The 19,034-nt window shown below is 55.8% G+C and overlaps 1 protein-coding gene across 1 annotated transcript; it reads right to left on the bottom strand.

The window, feature by feature from the left end:
• Nucleotides 1-901: 901 nt before the first annotated feature.
• Nucleotides 902-18,150, bottom strand: FAM20A (FAM20A golgi associated secretory pathway pseudokinase). Its single transcript, XM_075169422.1, has 11 exons — nt 17,852-18,150; nt 11,739-11,923; nt 11,203-11,253; nt 10,670-10,748; nt 9,394-9,486; nt 7,772-7,887; nt 7,167-7,347; nt 6,793-6,902; nt 6,347-6,428; nt 6,204-6,263; nt 902-3,074 (listed from the first exon to the last, which is right to left on the bottom strand). The coding sequence occupies exons 1-11, from the start codon at nt 18,148-18,150 to the stop codon at nt 2,810-2,812; spliced, it is 1,521 nt and encodes a 506-aa protein (XP_075025523.1). The 3' UTR covers nt 902-2,809.
• Between the last annotated feature and the right edge of the window lie 884 nt (nt 18,151-19,034).

Raw genomic sequence — 19,034 nt, 5'->3', positions numbered from 1 at the left:
GATTAGCTTTGTGTTAACTCTGGAGGCTTGAGTTCAAGTCCTAGCTTACAGCACAACTGAACCTTCCCCTCTGGAGCCTGCCGGAGAGCTTGGTCTCCACGAGCCAGCCGGTGCCTGTGACCTGGGAACTTCTCTGGAGTTCTGGCATGGGGTGCACATGACTGCTTTTGAAGTGAGAAGGTACCCGCGTCTTGCTTGAGTGTCTCTTAGCAGCTCGTGCTGCTTTGATCTCTTAAGGTTGTTAATTCTCAGGCCAGCCACTATTATTGGAGCTCATAAGCTTCTGTAAGTTGTCTGCTCCCATCTATGCATACCCTTAATGAAAGTTTTGAACGCGTGCGTGGATGAGTTCTGGTGGACAGGCAGTGAGAAATAGAAGAGGGGGATTTTCACACTATGATGAAGTAAGAAAAAATTTGAAGAGTGATGACCTGAAGCGGCTCAGACTGGACATGTTTTGCACCCAGCTCTGAGAAGGCTATCACCCAACTTTGAAGATACATTAAAAAGCTACCATGTAAAGGAGGAAAAAAGGAGAAAGCAACCTTGCAGTCCCTGTTAGTGTACCAGCTATTTAAACATCTGTGGGTTTATTTCCTTCATCCTGCCCTCCCTTTCCCCCATCCTCTTGACCAAAAAAAAAGGCTGAAAACTTTATTACCTAAAATGAAACTTTAAAATTTCCACTTCCAACCTTATAAACTTACTTTTAAACTTATCTTCTGTTGCCATGTTCTTCCTGTTCAAGCAGCCAACAGTAACCATTCCATGACACTGACTGAATTAATTTTGGGCTTGTCACGTGTAGTAAGCGCACAAAAAGTCACCGGTAGAGGGAGATACAACTTTGGGAATACAGCGTCTTGTACCGAAATAACCGCCGCACCGTGCATGCTGAGAGTGAGTTAAATCCTTTTATTTTCACCTATTCTCTGTCCACAAGAATAAAAAGGTTTGTAAGCCCACCAACGTCAAGAATCCTGTTTGTTTGATTGAGGCTGTCTAAAACCTTGCTTTTGTGAAAGCTGGAAATGGAAGGACATGGCCGAATCACAAGTCGGGAGAGACTAAAGGAGCGTGGTGTGGCTTGGTTTTTTTTTGTTGGTTGGTTATGTGGGGGTTTTTTGCTAATCTTTGTGGCTTCAGAATATTGGAGGAATCTCTTTGCTAAGCAGAAACACTCCGAACTTCCCCATACAAATAAATAGAATAGGCACCTGTAGGGACATACTCGAATTACAACTACAGTCTCCTCTGTGGTTTTACAGTGTGGAGACAGGTGTATTGTAGAATTATTGTGGAGCTGAATTAAATGTCAGCACAGTCCCCTGTGAAAAACGATAGCTGCGGCCAAACACGCTTTGTTCCTTCCTTGCATGATCCAGGCACTTACTGCCAGAGTCACAGAGTTCCCTTTAGGTTGGGCAAAATTCCAGCCCATGAGAAAATGAGCCAGTGGTAGGTGCAGCAGCTTGCTGAGAACCTGTTAACTGCTGCCTGACAACATTTGTCCTATGGTTTTAGATTCTCCTCTGAAAGGTCTGCAACGCTGCAGCTGGTTTTTGTTTAACTTAAAGGTTAGTTTAGAATGAGCTTCTAGTAGATTGGTTGTGGTGTTTTCTACCCCCCCTGCAGGATGATAAATTATCAACAAAGTTCTCAACTACTTTCTTTAGGCAGCCAAAGAGCTCGGTGCACTCATTCTTGAACAGTTAAAGGAAAAAGCTATTAAAGAGAGCTTCAGTATTCAAACCATTCTTAGGCCTTGTCCTTGAGAGGCAAGGGGAAAACTACAAATTGAAAGATCTCCAAAAACTCCCTCCCCTCTATTTTTTGTTTTTGTCTCCACTTCCTATTGCATCTCAAAATGCACAGAGATGAGGGGGGGGGTGTGTGCGTACCATTTCTGTTTTCTAGGGACTTCTGACAACGCAAGTGATGTTAAAGCTATGAGAAGTGAGAAGATGACCCGAGATAGATCCTCCCACTTTGGCAAAATGTTTTCACCAGAAGTGGGTGGCTTCTTGAATTGTAAATACAGTCCTATGCCTCTGAGCAGTTTGGTTTGGTTTGGTTTTTTTCCTTGAGATCAAAGGCAACACATACCTGCCTTTCTCTCATAACCCAGACTGGCTCTTCCACCCATGAGGCAGGTAAAAGAAGTGGTTTTACTGCCCTTGAGGCAGTGGGCTTTTGAGCGACATGCACAGATCAAAGTGGAGCGGGTTGATCACTGTTGAAGAGACCAAGAGGCAACGGACAGGCTTGATGGTGAATGCTGTGCAGATGCTCTTCAGTCTGACCACGCTGAATCAATGTGCTATCTTGTCTCAGTGGCAGGTACTGCCCTTGTGAAGGAAGATTGCTCTTTTCTCAAATACACAGTCTTGATTACAGAACAGAGACTTAATAAGAGGAAGATGTTCTTGGCATCTCTTTATTCAAGCCTCATCCTTGGATCTAGTTTGTATCCTTCACTAGCAGGTTGAGCAAACCAATGGCCATGTGTTCCCCCGCCCTCCCAAGGGCGCGACCAACTACAGAACAGGAGATCCCTGCTTTTCCACCAGAGAGCTGGTATTCGGTGTGTAAAGGTCTGCTGCAGTCGGACCACAACTTACCAACACACTGGCCAAGCCCAGAAGCTTTGGTTGAATACCCAGCGTAGAAGCCCAGTGTGATTCTTGAAGATCTTCTGAAGAGTTTCCCCTCTCAGTCTCCACAAGCGTTTGTAGATGGAAGTTACCAGCTATTAAAACACTTGCCTTGCAGGGGTTTTCCCCACCTCTGAGCATGAGTTAAGGACTGCTTAAGTGGTCAGCTTCACTCTGTCAGATGCAGGAGCCTCGGGCTGCGTGGTGTCGTTGGCCACCACCTTAGCTTCTCCATACGTGTCTATGCATTTCCTCACAGCTTTCAGGATAAGCTGTAACCGTCTGTCTAGAGCCAAGAGATGGGGTTCGGTGAGGACAGGTGCCAGGCGGTCCTGCAGGAGGGATTCCCTCATCACATCGCTGAGCCGGTACTCGGGTTCAGCCAAGAGCTGGAGACGGAGTAACGTTGTCCTCTTTATTCTGGAAAAAAAGAAATCGGACATCTTAATGCAAACTTCTTGCGTCATCCTAGCAAGAACCAGCTGTCTGAGCCCCTTGGTGGTAGGGGAAAGAGGGAGGGCAGAGATGGGTGAAGATACTTGACAAAGAACTTTGGGGGGGAAAAGCTTTCTTTTTCTGAAGGAGATGAAAAGTTTTGCAGAAACCTCTGCTCCTTCCTTTGTTTTTCCAGACTGCAGAGTATTTGTACTGCAGATTCCTGTCATCAGAGAGACAAACATGATAGAAGTTCAGTAGTGAGTGTTTTTCCTCTGAGTCAGAGATGACCCAGTTCCCCAGATAACTGCAGGGTGGTGCCATGTTCCCAGGGATGACATTTATGGGGTGGGGGCAGAGGGGGAGGTAAAATGAAGAGGCACGAATGAGAAAAAAAATCTGTCAAAACTCTGAGCAAAAAGAGGGAATATTTCCTGGAACTGATTTAACTATGACTGTTCATCTTAAGAGGTACTGAGATGTAAATACTGTTTCCCTTTGACAGAAAGTGGGATGAAAAGCTATAATCGTGGAACACTTCTGGGAAAGAAACTAAGTATTCTGAAATCATTTGTTTAATCCCCAGCAAAAGTGTTTTGACTTCAGCATCTCTAATACTGAAACTAATCAGTGGTTTTAATTATTGCCCTTTAAATTTTGGAAACAAAGTAGTCTGAGTTCGTGGAGCCATTCCTATTTAGCTGAGCCAGAATTTTCAGATGGAAAAAGGTGTAGTCAGAAACATTTTAACCAGCTCCAGAATTTGCCTTTGTATGCCTGTTATTTACCCAAGGCATCGATCGGGAACAGTGATCTGGCTCTTTGCAACTCTAATAGGACACATGCTGTTCGGATGCCAGGGGAAAGGCTGCTTGCTGCTGCTGTGCCTGGCCGAGCACCAGGTGCTCGTAATGCTCTGGAGCAGCCAAGCGAGGTGCACGTCTTTGGTCAGTGATGCCTGTTGTATTGCACAAGGGAGGGAGAAAGGTGCTGCGACCGGCTGCCTCCTGCGCGGTGCTGGCACGGGGGCAGGCGACTTCAACTGTGGCTGTTGTCCTGGCTGCCCGCCGCCAGGCTTGCATTAATATTCCTACCAAAAAAACCAAAAAATATATTCAATTGATCAAGTGCTAAGGCTGGCAAGGAGGCTTTCAATCGCTGTGAGGTTCTGCTGCTGCTGCCAGAGAAAGCCTTATACAGAGCAGATGCCAACCGCAGCAAACGAGCGTGCGTGCACTCTCCTCCTAGGCGGGGGTGACTGAGGAGCTGCTGTGGGTAAACACCAGCTGTGTTTGCTCTGGTCCGAACAGCGACGGGGCTTGGAGGTGGGGAACGGGATAGTCTGACCCTGTGGGAATGGCTTATTTGATGCTGTAACCGTTACATAAGAAACGGGGAGAATATGGAAAGGAGCGTGAGATGGGAATCCTGCCCCTGGCCCTGCTCCTCTCCCGCAGGGCAGTTGTAACCCCGCTGCTGTTCTGAATTGTTGAAGATTTGACCCAGAGCTTTCTAGGGACTTCCTCAGCCAAGAAGATACAGGAGCCAGGTTAACTGGGGGCCGTTTTCAGGCCTATCTGTGCCTTGTTGAGGGTTTTGACCCTTTCAGGAAAAGGGCCATCTCTTACTGCATGGCTGATTTGTGCCATTTGCTGCACTCGGAGCAACGCTGGGAGAGGGGAGCAGCAGACTTCAACATGTGGGACAAGGACTGGTGTGGGAGCTGGGCAAGGTAGCTAAAAATACCAGAAGACTTAAATCTGCTGGAAGCCAAACTTAGAGGAGAACTGAGCTGGGAACGAGATGAATGTGTTTAACAGGGAATGGAGCAGCCTGTTATCCAGCATCCCTGCGGTTTGAGTGGTCCCCCTTGTCTGGAGGGGCTGGAGGACTTTGTTCTGCTTGGGTGTACACGGCTCGACTTCGCGGAGGAACAGGGAGGTGACTCGGTGGGCTGTGTCAGCTAGTTGGTCAGGGCAGGCTGAAATCTGTGGCCTCTGTACCTACTCAAAAAAACCTTATTACTTCCTTTCCAAGTGTTTTTGGATGCTCCTCCACTCCGAATGGATTGGCTGTTGTGGGAAATGAAGTTTTGTGTCTCTCCCTCAGGCAGCATGAGATGCTTTTACGCTGTTCTTGGCCCTAGTTGGCTTATTATAAGGTGTGACTTGCAGGTCTTCTTACCACTGTCTTTTACAAGGAGAACTAAATTAAGAAGATCTTCTGGGAGGTGGATCTGGAAGAATAGGAAGGATCTGACCTGTGGATCTTACTGTATACAGGTCAAATTAAGAGGCAGAGTTAATTTAAACCACACAAAGTAGGAGTTCGTGAGAAGGATTCACTGCGACCCTGTAAATTATAAGTGAAAAGACTCACTGGGTGCAAATAGCAGTTCTTAAAATTAGATCCAGTATTACAAGTGTCTGGGGAGAGAGCGCAGTTAACACCCCGAGGCTGAGATGGAGCAGGGACAGCGAGGAAATAGGTTAGGCATCTCCTGGAGAGAAACCACAGGGAAGAGTAGCTTTTTCTGTCTCTTAAATTTAACTTTCAGTTGATTTATGCGAATTAACAAAGGGATAAGATAGGGTTCAAATAGTAAAATTTATGAGCTTCTGCTTAATTCCATGGGAAGAAGAAACCTGATTAGCTGTACTAAAGTTCTACCAGGCTTTGGGATGCAGATTTCTGTGCTTCATGTAGACGAATGGGGCTGATAGCACCTCATGTCGATGGGCTGGGAAATGCTAGGAGACGCTTCTGGAAGGGTTTGATCCAACGGACAGCGTCTCCTGGTCTATCACTGAAAGCTTTTACACCTGCAAGGTCTTTTAGCTTCAACGGGAAAGTATCCAGGAAGGGTAGATGTATGACACCGCTGCAGGCTGCAGCGCAACAGAGCTTAATACTCATCTGATATAAAAGCTTAATCCCTGTTTCAGGGACAACTCCTGATTCCCATGCTCCGGTGTCTTGGCTGGGATTAGCAGGGGGTCTTCCCTGTGCTGCTGGATGGAGCCAGGGCTGGGGGACTTCCAGCAGCAAGCGCTGCCAGCCCGTTACGGTGGGAACACCAACGTGTCTGGGAAGGGAGATGAAGCTGGCACTTACATGCAACACTGGGAGAGCGGGGCCAGGATGGAGGTTTCATCATGGGAATGCCGCCCGAACCTGGGGGGGTGAGCAGAGAATGCAGAGCTTTAGTGCCTGCCCACCCCCTTGCCCCCCTCCCCGATGTCCTCCCACAGCCTCACCCTCTGGCGTTGTCCAGATGCAAGAGGAAGCCGTCGTCCCCAAACTTGGTGAACATTTCGTAGTGGTGACGGTCCATGTTCCCTGGTAAAGGGCAGACAGAGGAACATGCGTGTGACCAAGTAATTTTGTGAACTATCCTACGTTTTCTTTCAGATCTGCATGAAATGCTTGTTTGCCTTGCTGGAAGTGTTTAAGATGCTCAGAGCTGCTGCTTTCATCTTGCTGGACCCCCCCGGGGCGTGGGCTGGGGTGGGCCTGGGGGCTCCCCCTCGCCCACACATCAGGAGGGGTTGTGCTGGCTGGCTGCGGGGAGGCAGGAGTCTCCCCAAACTGCCTCTGGAGCAGAAGGGATGGCTTTGAGAAACACCGCGGTGTGGGAGGGCAGACAGACTGATGCTGAAGGCCCGCAGGGAAGGAGGGAAGGTTATTTTCCCCTTCGTCGTACCTATTAGGAAGTCAAATATGGCCATGTCAACGATGTTAAGCAGCCGGTTGCCATTGCTGTAGGGGTAGATCTCCCTCACCGTGTCGCAGTAGAGCGGATTCACTTCCCACCTGCGGGAGATGGAGAAGGGGGAGACGCACTCAGTGGTTGCTGCTGCCGGGTCCCAACAGCACCCCAAAGCCGGTCTCCCGTGCAGAGATCTCCAGGCATTAAGAGTTATTAGACTAACTATGGACAATCTCTGAACCTTGGCCTTCCTCTGCCTGGACGTACAATTTCTGTACGTATGTCTGTGTGTCTGTACCCTGCTCATTCTCCTTCCCATGCGTTCCCTGCAAGGCAGATATGGGAAGCAGCATCATTTACCCACTTACTCCTCTTTTCCATCAAACGAGTAGGACCGGATCCACGGGTTTGGGATGGAGAGGCGTGGTGCCAGGTTGAGGGACGGCAGGAAGGCGGAGAGGGACCCTTCCAGGAGGTGAGGGTTCCCACACACCGCGTACTCAGTCTTGCACATGTACGGACACTTGGCAAAGAAACACACGTTGCTGGCTGGGAGGAGAAGAGAGAGGAGAACGGGGAAAGGAGCTACGATTTGCAGGAGACCGCAAGGTAGCCTGGACTGCCTTCTTCCCCATCGCGTGACGGTGACTGCGTATATTGTGGCATATGTAACCACATCACGGATGTGAAACTGCCAAATCGTGGACAACACCTGGATTTTGGTCGATGGACAGATCTGGTCCCATGCTAGGGGAGCGGTTGGGGAAAATTGGGCAGGCGAGTAGATCTGGAAGATGATTTTAGCTGGAGGCTGAGGGACACCTCTACTGTAACCATGTCTTTGTGCACGTTTCACCCAAGAATTTAATTTCTGCTGAACAGCACAAGTCCTGCTGCATGCAGACCCTGCCCGTCCACCCACCATGGACCAACATGCCTAATCCCAGCTCGCTGCAGCCAAGCGCTCGCCTACCTGGTGAGACAAAAAAGACGCTCTGCAGGATCTCGTTCTTGGTGACCTCCAGGATCTCCTTGGTGACGTTGATCAACCTCCCAACTGTGGGCGGCACCCTCCGGAAATCCAGGATCCTGCACAAAAGGGACAGTGGCTCAGAGCCTGCGGTGCAAGGAGACGTTACTGCACAGGACGGCAACGTGGGACGGCAGATGCGGCCCTCATCCCTTTCGCTGGTAAACCAGGGGCCTTTTGATGACTGCACCCACATGGATTTTTTTTCTCCCAGCTTCCTTCTAGCAAACAGCCAGGATCATTTTACCCTCTGGACCAAAATGCGGCCGAGTTTGGATTTTGGTATTTTAATAGCTGCCGTCTGGAATAATCTGGATGTTCTCCAGGATTCATGTCTTCTCCCATTCCCTTCCATGCAAGCTGGGTCCTTCAGGAGGCAGAACAGCTCTTCAGGCCCTTCTATGATTTGGGGTTTGACACGGCGAAAAGATGCGTTGAACTTGGTACATGGTGGCCGAGACGGCGGGAGGCGAGGAGGGATCAGCCCACTCGGAGGCACTCATGCCTGGCTGATTCATCTCAAATATCGCTAAAAAAATGAGGGCCTGGGGCAGGCATTCGTGTCAGTGAATGGAAAGCCGCTGTTGATTGCTGAGTCAGTAACGTGGAGTGAACCGGCTAATGCTGTCCTCTGCTCCTTCTGAGAGTCGGGCACAAAACAGGATTTAGCCTGTTACTTGTTGAGCAATGTTTAAACTAAAAAAAAAAAAAAATCATTTGCTTTCATCTAGCATCTTTCAGGTCTAAAAACCACAAAGCACTTCAGAAAAGCAGTCCGGCTTCATTTTTCTGGCGGTGGAGCTGGGATGCAGAGAGACAAGCTGATGGTAGTCGAGTCAAGCTGACGGTAGTCAAGTCAAGCAGAGTCACTGCGGTGATGTTGGGTCAGAGCTGGAAAGGGAATTCAGCTCTCTTCGTTCCCTCGCTCAGAGCTACAGGACTTAGTCCTGCTTATCATATAAGTTGGGCTTGGGAACTGGAGACCCCCATCCACCATCGTCATCAGGGATCACTTCCCCTTGATATTCAATACTCATCCCATCCAGGGGAAGAAGGCTGCTGCCCTCCTCTTCTACTAAGAGTATTTTTGATTTTATTAAATATAAAGCCTGCTGGGAGGAGGTGCCAGGTTAATTGCTCATTAGCTGAGGGCTTGAAACTGCATCGCTGCGCTCTGTCTCAATCCAAAACACGCCCTGATTGCTGATGGAGCGTGACTCCCGCACCGGGAGGGGATCCAGGCTGCACCCGCAGCTCGTCTTTGTACTTGGATGCACGGGAGGGACCACGTGCGTGTGACAAATACCTGACCCGTTGGCAACCCAGACTTCATCTGCCAGCCTGTTCTCGTGCAGCGGCCAAGGGGAAGCTGACCCTGGGCTTCAGATGAGAGCCAGAGCCGCCCCGTCCCCAAGTAATACCGCAGCCCCAAAAGGGTGCTGCAAAGCAATCGCGTACCTAAGGCCAAGCAGCTCGGCAGGACTCGGCACGGCTTTCCTCATGCCCAAGCTCTCCACGGGCAGAGGACCAGGCGCTGGCAGCTGGAGGAGGCGGCAGGTCCCTACCTGTCCAAGTGGAAGGCGGCGATCTCCGCGTTGTGCCGCTGGAAGTCAACGAAGTAGAAAAAGTCCTCGGGAGTCTCTTCGTCACGTTTCTGCCTGGGAGAGATCAAGGGGGTTAATCTAAGCGGGCAGGGCAGCTGGAGGCAGCCTGGACACAAAGCGGTGGCACAAGGACAGTGCACCCAGGGACAGCTGATGTGCTGGGGAACAGCCGTCGTGTGGCCGCGCTGGTGCCAGGGCCGCCGGGCAGAGCTGCACCGCCTGGTGCCCAGGCCAGGACCCAAAGTCCCCGGTGCTGAGCCGGAGCCAACCCTGACTCGGTGCCGGGTGGGTGAGGGAGGCAGAAGGGCTGACTGTGGGCTTTAAAACCATTTGTGCCAGAGTTTAGGACAGCGTTTCGAGCGGGTATAGCATCGGGGGATGCTAGAGGCCATGCTGCACTTCTCGTGTCCCTGTGGGAAGTAGAGAAGAGCTCAGGTTTGGTGCTGTCACATCCCTGAGATGGGAACACCAGCTCGTTTAATTTCATTTTCTGGCTGTCACACCGTGCCCCAATGCATGCAGCATGTGCATGTGCATGTGCGTGTGCATGCGCAGCCTCCCGAGCAGCTGTGTACCACAGGAAAGCCGCAGGCACTGCTGAGCCCGCCTGGCTCAGCTGAGTGCACGGACGCTTTCCTTCGCCTCCCGGACACCGGGCAGAGGTGGATGGAAACCAACGGGAGAGGAGCCGGCTGCTTTCTGGATGAGCAAACCGTCACAGCCGGTGTGCTGCCCGCTGTCCTGCCTGTGCCCGGAAAGTCAAGTGAGGGGGAATAAATGTGAAGAGTCCCAAGGGGCTGGAAATAAGTGCAAAAGCAATTTAAAACTCCTGTTTGAGGTGACCAGGACAGATGGCTATTTCTTGGAAATACTCTGGGGAATCCAAGGAGAAACAAGGTAAAGCACAAAGTCAGCTGGGGAAGAGGAAGAAATGGGCAGTCCCTAACAGCAAAGTGCCCCAAGGTCCTTTGCCGTCTGGCATCTATGAACCGAGAAATTTCAAAGGTCACGAAGCGGTGTGGGAACACCGGTGTTCATCCGCGTGCGGCTCTGGGACGGTGCAAGCAGCCGATAACAATGAAACCTTTTCAGCTGTCAAGGTAGCGGAGCGCCGGAGAGGAAGGACGCGGCTGCGGCGCACCTGTCCTTGCCAAGGATGCTCGCACCCCTCGCTGCGGGGCTCCTTGGTTCACGGCTGCGTGGGGGGGCTCGGGGGGGCTCTGCCGGCGTGCCTTACCTCATGGGCTTGAACATGGCTTTCCCAAAATCCTGGAACCTGAGGACCAGCTTCAGGTGCACGCCGCTGGGCTTCACAACTTGGGGAGGAAACGAGACGTTAGCCGCCTCAGAAAAGGAAAGCCGTCCCGGCACGCGGTTACGCACTCCGGCGCGATTCGGCTTCATCCCGGTGAGTGCATCCCATCGCTCCTTCCAGCTGCTCCCCCCTGCTTCTGCAGTTATTTTTCCTCTCTCTCCCTCTCCCCTGTGCCATAGAGGAGACTTCCCTCCAGCACTTCTCCCAATAGCCATTTGTTAGTCCTCTTGGGGACTTTTTTCTCCCCCCCAGTAGAAACCAGTGGCATACTGGTGTCCTGGCACCCACGTCCCAGCCTCAGCTGGGGTGGTGGGGTTTAATTGGAGGGAGAAGGGCCTGGCATTGCCTGGCTTTGCGTCCCCCCTGCTGAGGTTAGGATGGAGGAATTGGGGGTTGGGGTCAGACGAAGCGATGGCGTGCGGGGGGAGCGCGGGGACCCGAAGCGTTGCACTCACTCTGGCTGCAGTCGCAGGCCCCCAGCAGCGCTTTCTCGTCCTGGCTGTAGTCTGCAAGGGTAGGAGGAGGGGTGAGGCCCCCGCCGGGCTCGGTCTCTTGCTGCTGACCCCCCTCCCAGCACGGGGCATGCAGGGAGGCCCTGCCTGCCCGTCCCTGCCTGCCCGTCCCTGCCTGCCCGTGCTGCCCCAGCCTGGCAGCCCCGGTACCATCGGTGCACACGAGGGGTGCAGCCCCCTCGGGGGGGCCTGAGGCAGCCTGTTGGGATTAAACTGTCATGCAATGGGTCCCCGGCATGCTTGGCACCAAAAAATGCTGCATCAAGGGCCACAGCCGAGTCCTTCCTCCCGTCTCAAGGTAAGGGCACGGCAACTGCACGGCACAAAACCTGCCGGGAAGCCGGCACAGGGCTCGGGGCTTCCTCCGGCGAGCGACAGCCCCTGCCCTGTTTGCAAAAGTGACCTGGGGGGGCTGCAGCCCCCCAGCCCCTGCAGCTCCCAACGGCCCCATCCCCGTCTCGCGGCAGGAGGGTGCTTACCGGCACTGACGGTGGTGAAGTCTTGCATGTCCCGGAGGAGCCTGTTGACGGCGGGGCTGGAGCGTGGGTAGAGCCCGTCCCGGTTGATGCCCAGGTGGAACTGGAGCCAGCTGGCCTCCGGCCGGAGCGGCAGCGGTGCCGCCGGGGAGGTTAAGTTCAGCTCCTCCCTGTAAAGCTTGTGTCTCCTGGAAGAGAGCGGTTATGGGTGATGATGAGCCCTGGGATGGAAACCCTTACTGCTCTGAGCCCAGAGGCTGTTGGGGAGCGGGGAGGGTGCTGGGGAGCAGAGCCGGGGGGCATGGGGTGGATAAGGACTCTGCGTGTTATCCGAGGGGAAACTGAGGCAGGGAGCAATGACTGAGATGGTCAAAGGTCTCACAAATTGTGCTGCCTTCTGCAAAGCCCTGGGAAAGCAGCCCCAAGCGGGAACACAAGGGACTCTGTTGTCTTCTCCTCGCCCCATCAGGACCAGGAGGGGTGTCAGGGCATGGCTGGAGCTAAACCGCGTCTCCAGCAACACGAGAGCTGGCCTATGTGATGGATGAAGAGCTTCCAGGCCAGACTTGGGGAGGGGATGGGATGTGACAGCGGATGACTTGGGTCTTAACTGCTCAGTGCCTGGAGAGCCCAGGAGAACAACAGGGTCTTGTCCAAGCGAGCCTCCGCAGAGGACTGGCTTTACGGTCATTAAATCTCTGCCAGTATTTTTTCCTGAAGCTGGAGATCCCAGGGAGGGGAAAAAAAAATCCCTAAGTGAGAGCCACAAATTGCCTTTGTGACCAGACTCACAGCCGCCGTCCAGCAGCGTCCTACCCATCGCCTCTTAAAATTAAGGTTGAACTCGGCCCTTTCTTGGCAGGTGGAGCCGATAATAACCCCAAAACATCTCCCCACTTGATCAGCATTTTCCTTGACCTGGAGACCTCCACGGCTGGGACCACGCTTTGCTAAACTGCAATCAAAAGGTCACTTATTCCACCCGGCGGAGGACAGAGCCTTAGTTTCTCATTAACGCCGGCCGAGCCGTGTACGGAGTAGCCAGTCCTGATAAAGGGAAAAGGGAGTTCAGTTTGCACTGAAAGTGCCAAGATACATCCGTGAAAGAAAACAGGAGCTGGGGGCTGATAACGAGTGGGGCATTAACCAAGGGATGGAGAGAGGGAGGTGCCACGCGCCTCGCTAGACCCAGTCCAGACCCTCAGCAAAACACGCTCTGGGAAATACAAAAGATGAAAAGCGACTTTTCCCTGCCCGCCTTTAGTTTTTTCCTAATTTTTCCTAATTTTTTTTAGTTTTTGCCCAATGCAAACAAAACTAAAAGCAGGGAGGAGAGGGAGGCTTTTCAAGCGTGGTGGGAGAGGGGAGCGCGTGCGGGCATCGGCAGGCACGGCAGGGTGTCCTCCGGGATGGCGGCGTGGCTCTGCCGGGGTTTGCCACGCTGCGTGGCTTGCAGCGGTGGCTGCGGCAAGCGGGCGCTGACCGTGCACCCGGTCATTTATCGGCCAAGGAGTTGGTGCTGGTGGCTGGAAAGGGCTCATGGGCGTTGCTGTTTTTTTTTCTTCCCTTCTCTGACCAGCAGGAAAGCGTTGGTTTTTTTTTCCATCATCCTTCTCCATCCAAGCAGGCTAAACAGCGTGGTTAGTCCGGTCTAACCATGAGCAAGGGATGAACCCTCCCGGTGAGGGACACGTTTCAGTAGCGTCCTGGGAGAAATCTAGGAAACGGAGAGACGTGGCATATCTACAGGTCAGAGCAGCCCGTTCCCCCTCCCGGTTTGTTTGCCTTTCAGCTGGATCGGGTCAGCCACAGCACGAAGTCCACGTGCACGTGGTCAGGAATAAGGGTGTCGGAGCACTGCGCCATCGGTCCGGTTTAGGAGGAAGCTCAAGTGATTTGCAGCCCAGCGCCCGAGGGGAGGAGGGGGTGCTGCTGGCGGGGTCTCGCCTGGCCCCACGCCGGCCGCTCTGCAGGGACAGGGCTTTTTGGGACGTCTCTTTGCTCAGGTCATCTGCAAAGGAGGCAGAAGCTCTCCCCGTCGGGAGGAGGCGAACGCGGGAGCATGCTAAGACTCGTCGGCGGGTTTGGCTGGCAGGCTGTGCACGAGGACGCGGTCCCGGGATGCTGTCGGCTCCGGCGGACGTGCCTCAACCTTCCAGCGCGCTGCCGTGCACCAGGTCTCGCATGGGCAAGTCTTTGAGGCACAACCTTAAGCCCCCGCCAGGGACAATAAAGACCCCAGTGTAATTCAGAAGAATGACTCAGGATTTTTCCCGAGGGAAGCTGCCCAAATATTTTACCATATTTGCTCTCCTGCCTCCCATACACACAGGCTGTTCCTCCCCCTGGGTGGCAGTGAGCAATAGATTACTGATGGGGAAAAAAATGCAGCGGTTATGCAAGGAGAGGCAGTTCCCGGCCGGCGGCTGCTTCCCAGCCCGGCGCCCGCATGGTCCCTGCCCCGGGTGAGCTGCTGCAGGGCCAGCGAGCCCCTTTCCAGCTCCCTCTGCCTCCCTGTTTCCTTCAGGATTCCTGAAATATTTCCTTGTAAGAACAGAGCTCTGCAAAAGACATAATGATATAAAAACCGGGTTCATTTCTGACTTGCTATAAATAGCCCCGGGGTTGCCCTAGCCCTCTGCTCAGCCAGCTCGCTGCTGGGCTGCGAGGGGCACGTGTGGGGTGATGCTGGGCACAGGCCACCGGTGTCCGCTCACCCCGTGCCGCCCCCGGCACCGAGCCGGTTACAGAGTTTGGGGTTTTGAAACTGGTCCTTCAAAGATAAAAATAAGCTCCAGAGTTTTTAAGGGTTTTTTTTTTGTTTTGGAGAGGTATGGATGGTTTTTTTGCTGTTTCCTTCCTGCATCCCCATCAGTCTCTCCAGCTGGTTCTGCATCCTGCAATCAAACTCCCGGTCCTAATTGAAGTGCCAGGGAAAAGCACGGTGACGGGCAGCAGCCAGCACGCAGCGAGCTCCGTGGAGGTAGGACACGCGCTGCTGTGCTCCCCTGGCCGGGGGTATCCGAAACAGGCCGTACCCTGGGGCTGCTCCGTGAGCTGGCAGAGAGTCCCAGTCCAGCTGATGTCCTTCTGGCCGCAGAAATGAAGACGGGCACGCTGTGCTGTAGCTACAGGGTTAAGCTGCAGCTTGTTCCACTCAAGAGGAGCATCCTGCCACTCCGGACGCTGCTTTGCCAACTGTCAGACCTACGCGTGATGCAGAAACGTGCCCGGTCGCCCAGTGGAGCCGAGGAGGGGGTGGCCCACGGACACTCAGCTCTGACCCTCTTCTGCCTGGTAGTGGATGTGGTCACACCTCGGTGAGAGCTGGTGGGGACCTTGCTCCCGCAGCACTAGCTTCAGTCCTCAGCAGCAGGAGCTTTGCTAAATCTATGGATTGGGAGGGAAAGCCATGGGTTCCTGGCTGCCGCGGAGGACACTGCCCTTTGCTCTCAGCAAACGCAGGGACAGCTCTTTCACTGACCACACTGGAGAGGACACGGGCTCTGCAGTGCTTCTAGTGAGGCAGAAATTCCTCCGTGCCCACAGCAAATTAATGGTCTTATGAAATGCATCAGCCCTGGCAAGTGCCATCTTATTAGATATTCAATTTGCAGCGCCAACGGCAGGAGAGGTGGTGTGTCACCTCGACCTGCGCACGCTTTCTGAAGGCTTTACCCGCTTATGAGCACCATATATTTCATTTCAAAGTGACTCGAGGAATAATCAATACTCTGCCTCCCTTCTCCTTCCCGGAGGTGCAAAGTGAAGTCAATCAAGGGCAAACGGCATCACAGCTTTTCCTCCCGGCCACGTCATAACCAAACCTCAGAACAAAAGGCAACGTGCAGCCACAGCTTCATCGCAAACAGCACGTTTAAACAAAGCAGTAAATAAAGTCGGGAAATGCAGACTTCTTACCAAACAGCCGGGGCTGTCCCGCCGGCGAGGCTGGTGTGGATGTAATGCCAGCGCTGCTGCAAGCGCTTGGCACTGGGTGCTCGGGGCTTCTGGTGGTGCTCGAGAAGCCATCGAGTACGTGCCGTGAGCTGCTCCAGTTTGAATCCCCCATCCCCACCGGGCTTTTGCTTGGGAAACATCCATCTTGCTGCCCAAATCCTGATGTCTTCAGGAGGCATTGCTCAGCTCCGAGAAGATGCACCCGAGGGGGTCCGTGGCACAGCCTGGCCATGGTGTGTGTGCCCAGGGATACCCAAACCCGCCGCCCATGGCCTTCAAGCGATGTGAAGAAGGATTCGACCTGCTCCAGGACTGACTCGGGCAAGGGGTGTGACCCCCGACCGAGCACATGGGGCGGCTCCAGGCCCCGGGCGCTGCTCAGGCGCCTCAGTTCCTTCCGTTATTGCTTCCCATCATCTCCTCCTGCGAATCGCGCCTGAAACCGGGACTGGGTGAGTCCCACAGAAATAAGAGGAATACGCATCGAAGTGGAGAAAGTGGGAGCTTGGAAATCCTGCCCGCACGGTCCAGTAAACAGCGTGTGGGTGGCGGGAGGAGCAAGGGCCGGGTCTGACGCTGGAAACCAAACCTGGGCAGTGGGGAAGTGCCGGGACAGGGACTCCGAGGTGGTCCCCAGGAGATGCTGCTGTCCCCTTGCAGGTGGGCACCGTCCCTGTCCCATGAAGGGGAGGCAAGGCGACGCTGTGAGCTCGGCACGCTGGGAGCCTCTGTGCGGAGGCACCGCGATGACCTGCTCCAGCACCGCATCACCGTGGCCGTCCCTGTTGGGGCCGAATTTGTGCACGAGGGAAGAAACTGGGGTACAGGGAGGAGCGGGAACGCTGGGGAACGCTGGCTGTTTCCAGCTTGGACGCAACCCTCCTGGGAGAGGGGTTAGATGGGGGGTTCAGGGGCCCCGGGCTATGAAGCCGCGGCAGTCGGGTCATGCACAGGCTGTATCACCGTCCCCTCCGAGGCAGGGCCATGGCGGTTAGTGACAGTCCCACCCCAGGAGCAGGAGACGGGGGAGTTTTCTTGCAACCATTGTTGGGGCTGGGAGAGGCAGCAAGAAGAGAGCTCTGAGCTGGGAGTCCCTTTCTCCCCAAAAGTAAAAGCCTCTGCACCTTTTCCTGCGGAGAAGTCAGCAGTGGGAACAGGAGAGGGGCTGAATGGGGAGCCAGCGCCCCGACACTGCTATCATGGATCAGAGGAGACCCATGTAATTGCTTGGAGGCAGACACCGAGACGTGCAGGGCTCTGGCCTGGGGGCTTGTGGCTGCTGGAGCCCAGGGGCTCCGGTTGTCACCCACCCTGAGGGTGGCTTCCCCCAAGCCGAAAAGGCAACGCGATGCAAAGGAGACGCTTACCCCTGGGAGAACCCAGCTCGCAGGGTCTCACCCTGTGCCCCAGCAGCCACCCTTCCCCTCCCCTGGGGGTCTTACAGAACAGCGGGAGGCACCCCAAGAAGCCCCCTCCCAGCAGAGGCCCCTCTACCCCAGGGCTCAGCCCTGCCTGTCCGTGGGGTGCTGGTTGTTGGAGAGAGGGTGATGGGGAGGACGGTGGGGCAGAGAGCCAGGAAGCACAAGCCAGGCCGGGGAGGGGATGCTGGGGGGTACCCAGGGGGTGCGTGCCCAGGCAGGGGGTACTTAAACAGGGGTGCCTGGGAGAACTGCCCAGAAAGGGGGTGCCTGTGGGTTACCTGTGCAGGGTACCCAGGAGGGGTGCCCGGAGAGAGGGTGCTCATGCAGGGAGTGCCTGGGGAGGGTGTGCCCAGGAGATGCCCACACAGGGGGTACCTGTGCAGGGGGTGCCTGGGGAGGGGGTGCCCGTGGGGTACCTGCGCTTGGGGTGCTTGTGCAGGGTGTGCCCGGGGGTGCCCATGCAGGGGGTGCTTGTGCAGGGTGTGCCTGGGGGTGCCCATGCAGGGGGTGCCCGCGGAGGGGGTGCCCAGGAGATGCCCGTGCAAGGGTTGCCCGTGGAGGGGGTGCCCGTGGAAGGGGTGCCCGGGGGGTGCCCATGCAGGGGGTGCCCGCGGAGGGGGTGCCCAGGAGATGCCCATGCAAGGGCTGCCCGTGGAGGGGGTGCCCGGGGAGGGGTACCCGCGCGGGGGGTGCCCGGGGCGGGTGCGGCGGGGGTGCGGTGGCGGCGGGACGCACCTGTTCCAGCGGGCCGCCTTCCGCCGGTAGTAGCGCAGGGCTTCGCGGGCGCCCAGCAGCGGCTCGGCGGGGCCGGCGGCGCGGTACAGCGGGTGGGCGAAGAGACGCCGCAGCGCGGAGGCGGTGCGGGCGCGGGGCGGCGGGGCGGCGGGCGCGGGGCGGCGGCGGCAGGGACAGCCCGGGGCGCCCGCCGCCAGCTCCCGCCGCGCCCGCGGCCAGAGGTGGAAGTAGAGGTCGGCCGCCAGCAGAGCCCCGAGCAGCAGCAGGACGGCCGGGCGGTCCCGGCGCGGCCCCGGCATGGCCGGCGCGGGGAAGCGGGAGCCGCGGGCAGGGACAGCTCCGGGCGCGGGGAGCCGCCGCCGCCGCCGCCGCCGCCTCCCGGGGCAGGGCGCACGGGGGAGCTCGAGCGGCGGAGCCGGGGGGTGCGGGCACCTCGGGGCGGGGACCGGGCAGGGCCCTCGGGGCCCGGGGCGGGGGATCGGGGACCGGCCGGGGCGGGGGATCGGGGTTGGGGAATGGGGTGAAGGGAGCGCGGGGGGTCCCGGAGCGGGGTCCGGGTCCGGGCGGGGACCGAGCCGAGCCGCCCCGGGCTCTGCCACCCGCTCCTCCGCAGCGTCCGGAGCACCTGGAGCCGCCCGGCTTCCCTCCGCCTCGCCCCGGGCAGGCTGCAGGCTCTCCCCGCCTGCCCTCACCCCTCGGACTCCTTCGATGGGGCTTTGCCCCCTCTCCCGAAGGCGGGAGGTCCACCCGGCCAAACCCTTTGGCAGGAGCTGGAAGCTGGCGAGTGTGGCTGCTGCAGGTGACTCAGGGCGGTGTTTGAGTCGGGGTACGGGGGTGAGGTGCCTAAACACCTCTGGGTGTCTGCGGGCAGAGCCCTCGTGGGCTCTGGGTCCGGAGCTGGGCTTGCAGCCCTTCTGCGGTGTTCTTCGACACATGGTTCAGACTCTGCTTTTATTACCAAAAAAAAATAGTTGAGGAAACTCCTCCCTGCAGTTTGCTCGGAGGGGCTTGGCGGTGGGGATGTGCTTGGGCTGGGACCCATCGAGCTCATCATGGGGGGAAGGAGAGCCCCGCTGCCAGTGGCGTGGAGAGCCCAGCAAGGAACAGGTTGAGGATCACCAGGCCAAGGGAGGGAAATGGAGGAGAAACTGGCTGTAAACAAAGGGAGCGTGACTAGACTAGC

This window comes from Calonectris borealis, chromosome 20 (assembly GCF_964195595.1).
Source record: "Calonectris borealis chromosome 20, bCalBor7.hap1.2, whole genome shotgun sequence".
In the NCBI taxonomy this organism is placed as follows: Eukaryota; Metazoa; Chordata; class Aves; order Procellariiformes; family Procellariidae; genus Calonectris; species Calonectris borealis.
This window is presented reverse-complemented; position numbering and strand designations above follow the sequence as displayed.

Coding starts and splice junctions, on each gene's coding strand:
- FAM20A (XM_075169422.1), bottom strand. CDS start 18,150: ATGCCGGGGCCGCGCCGGGACCGCCCGGCCGTCCTGCTGCTGCTCGGG. Junction 7,888..9,393: donor GCCGCCTTCCACTTGGACAG/GTAGGGACCTGC, acceptor CCTTTTGTGCAG/GATCCTGGATTTCCGGAGGG. Junction 6,264..6,346: donor CATCTGGACAACGCCAGAGG/GTGAGGCTGTGG, acceptor TCACCCCCCCAG/GTTCGGGCGGCATTCCCATG.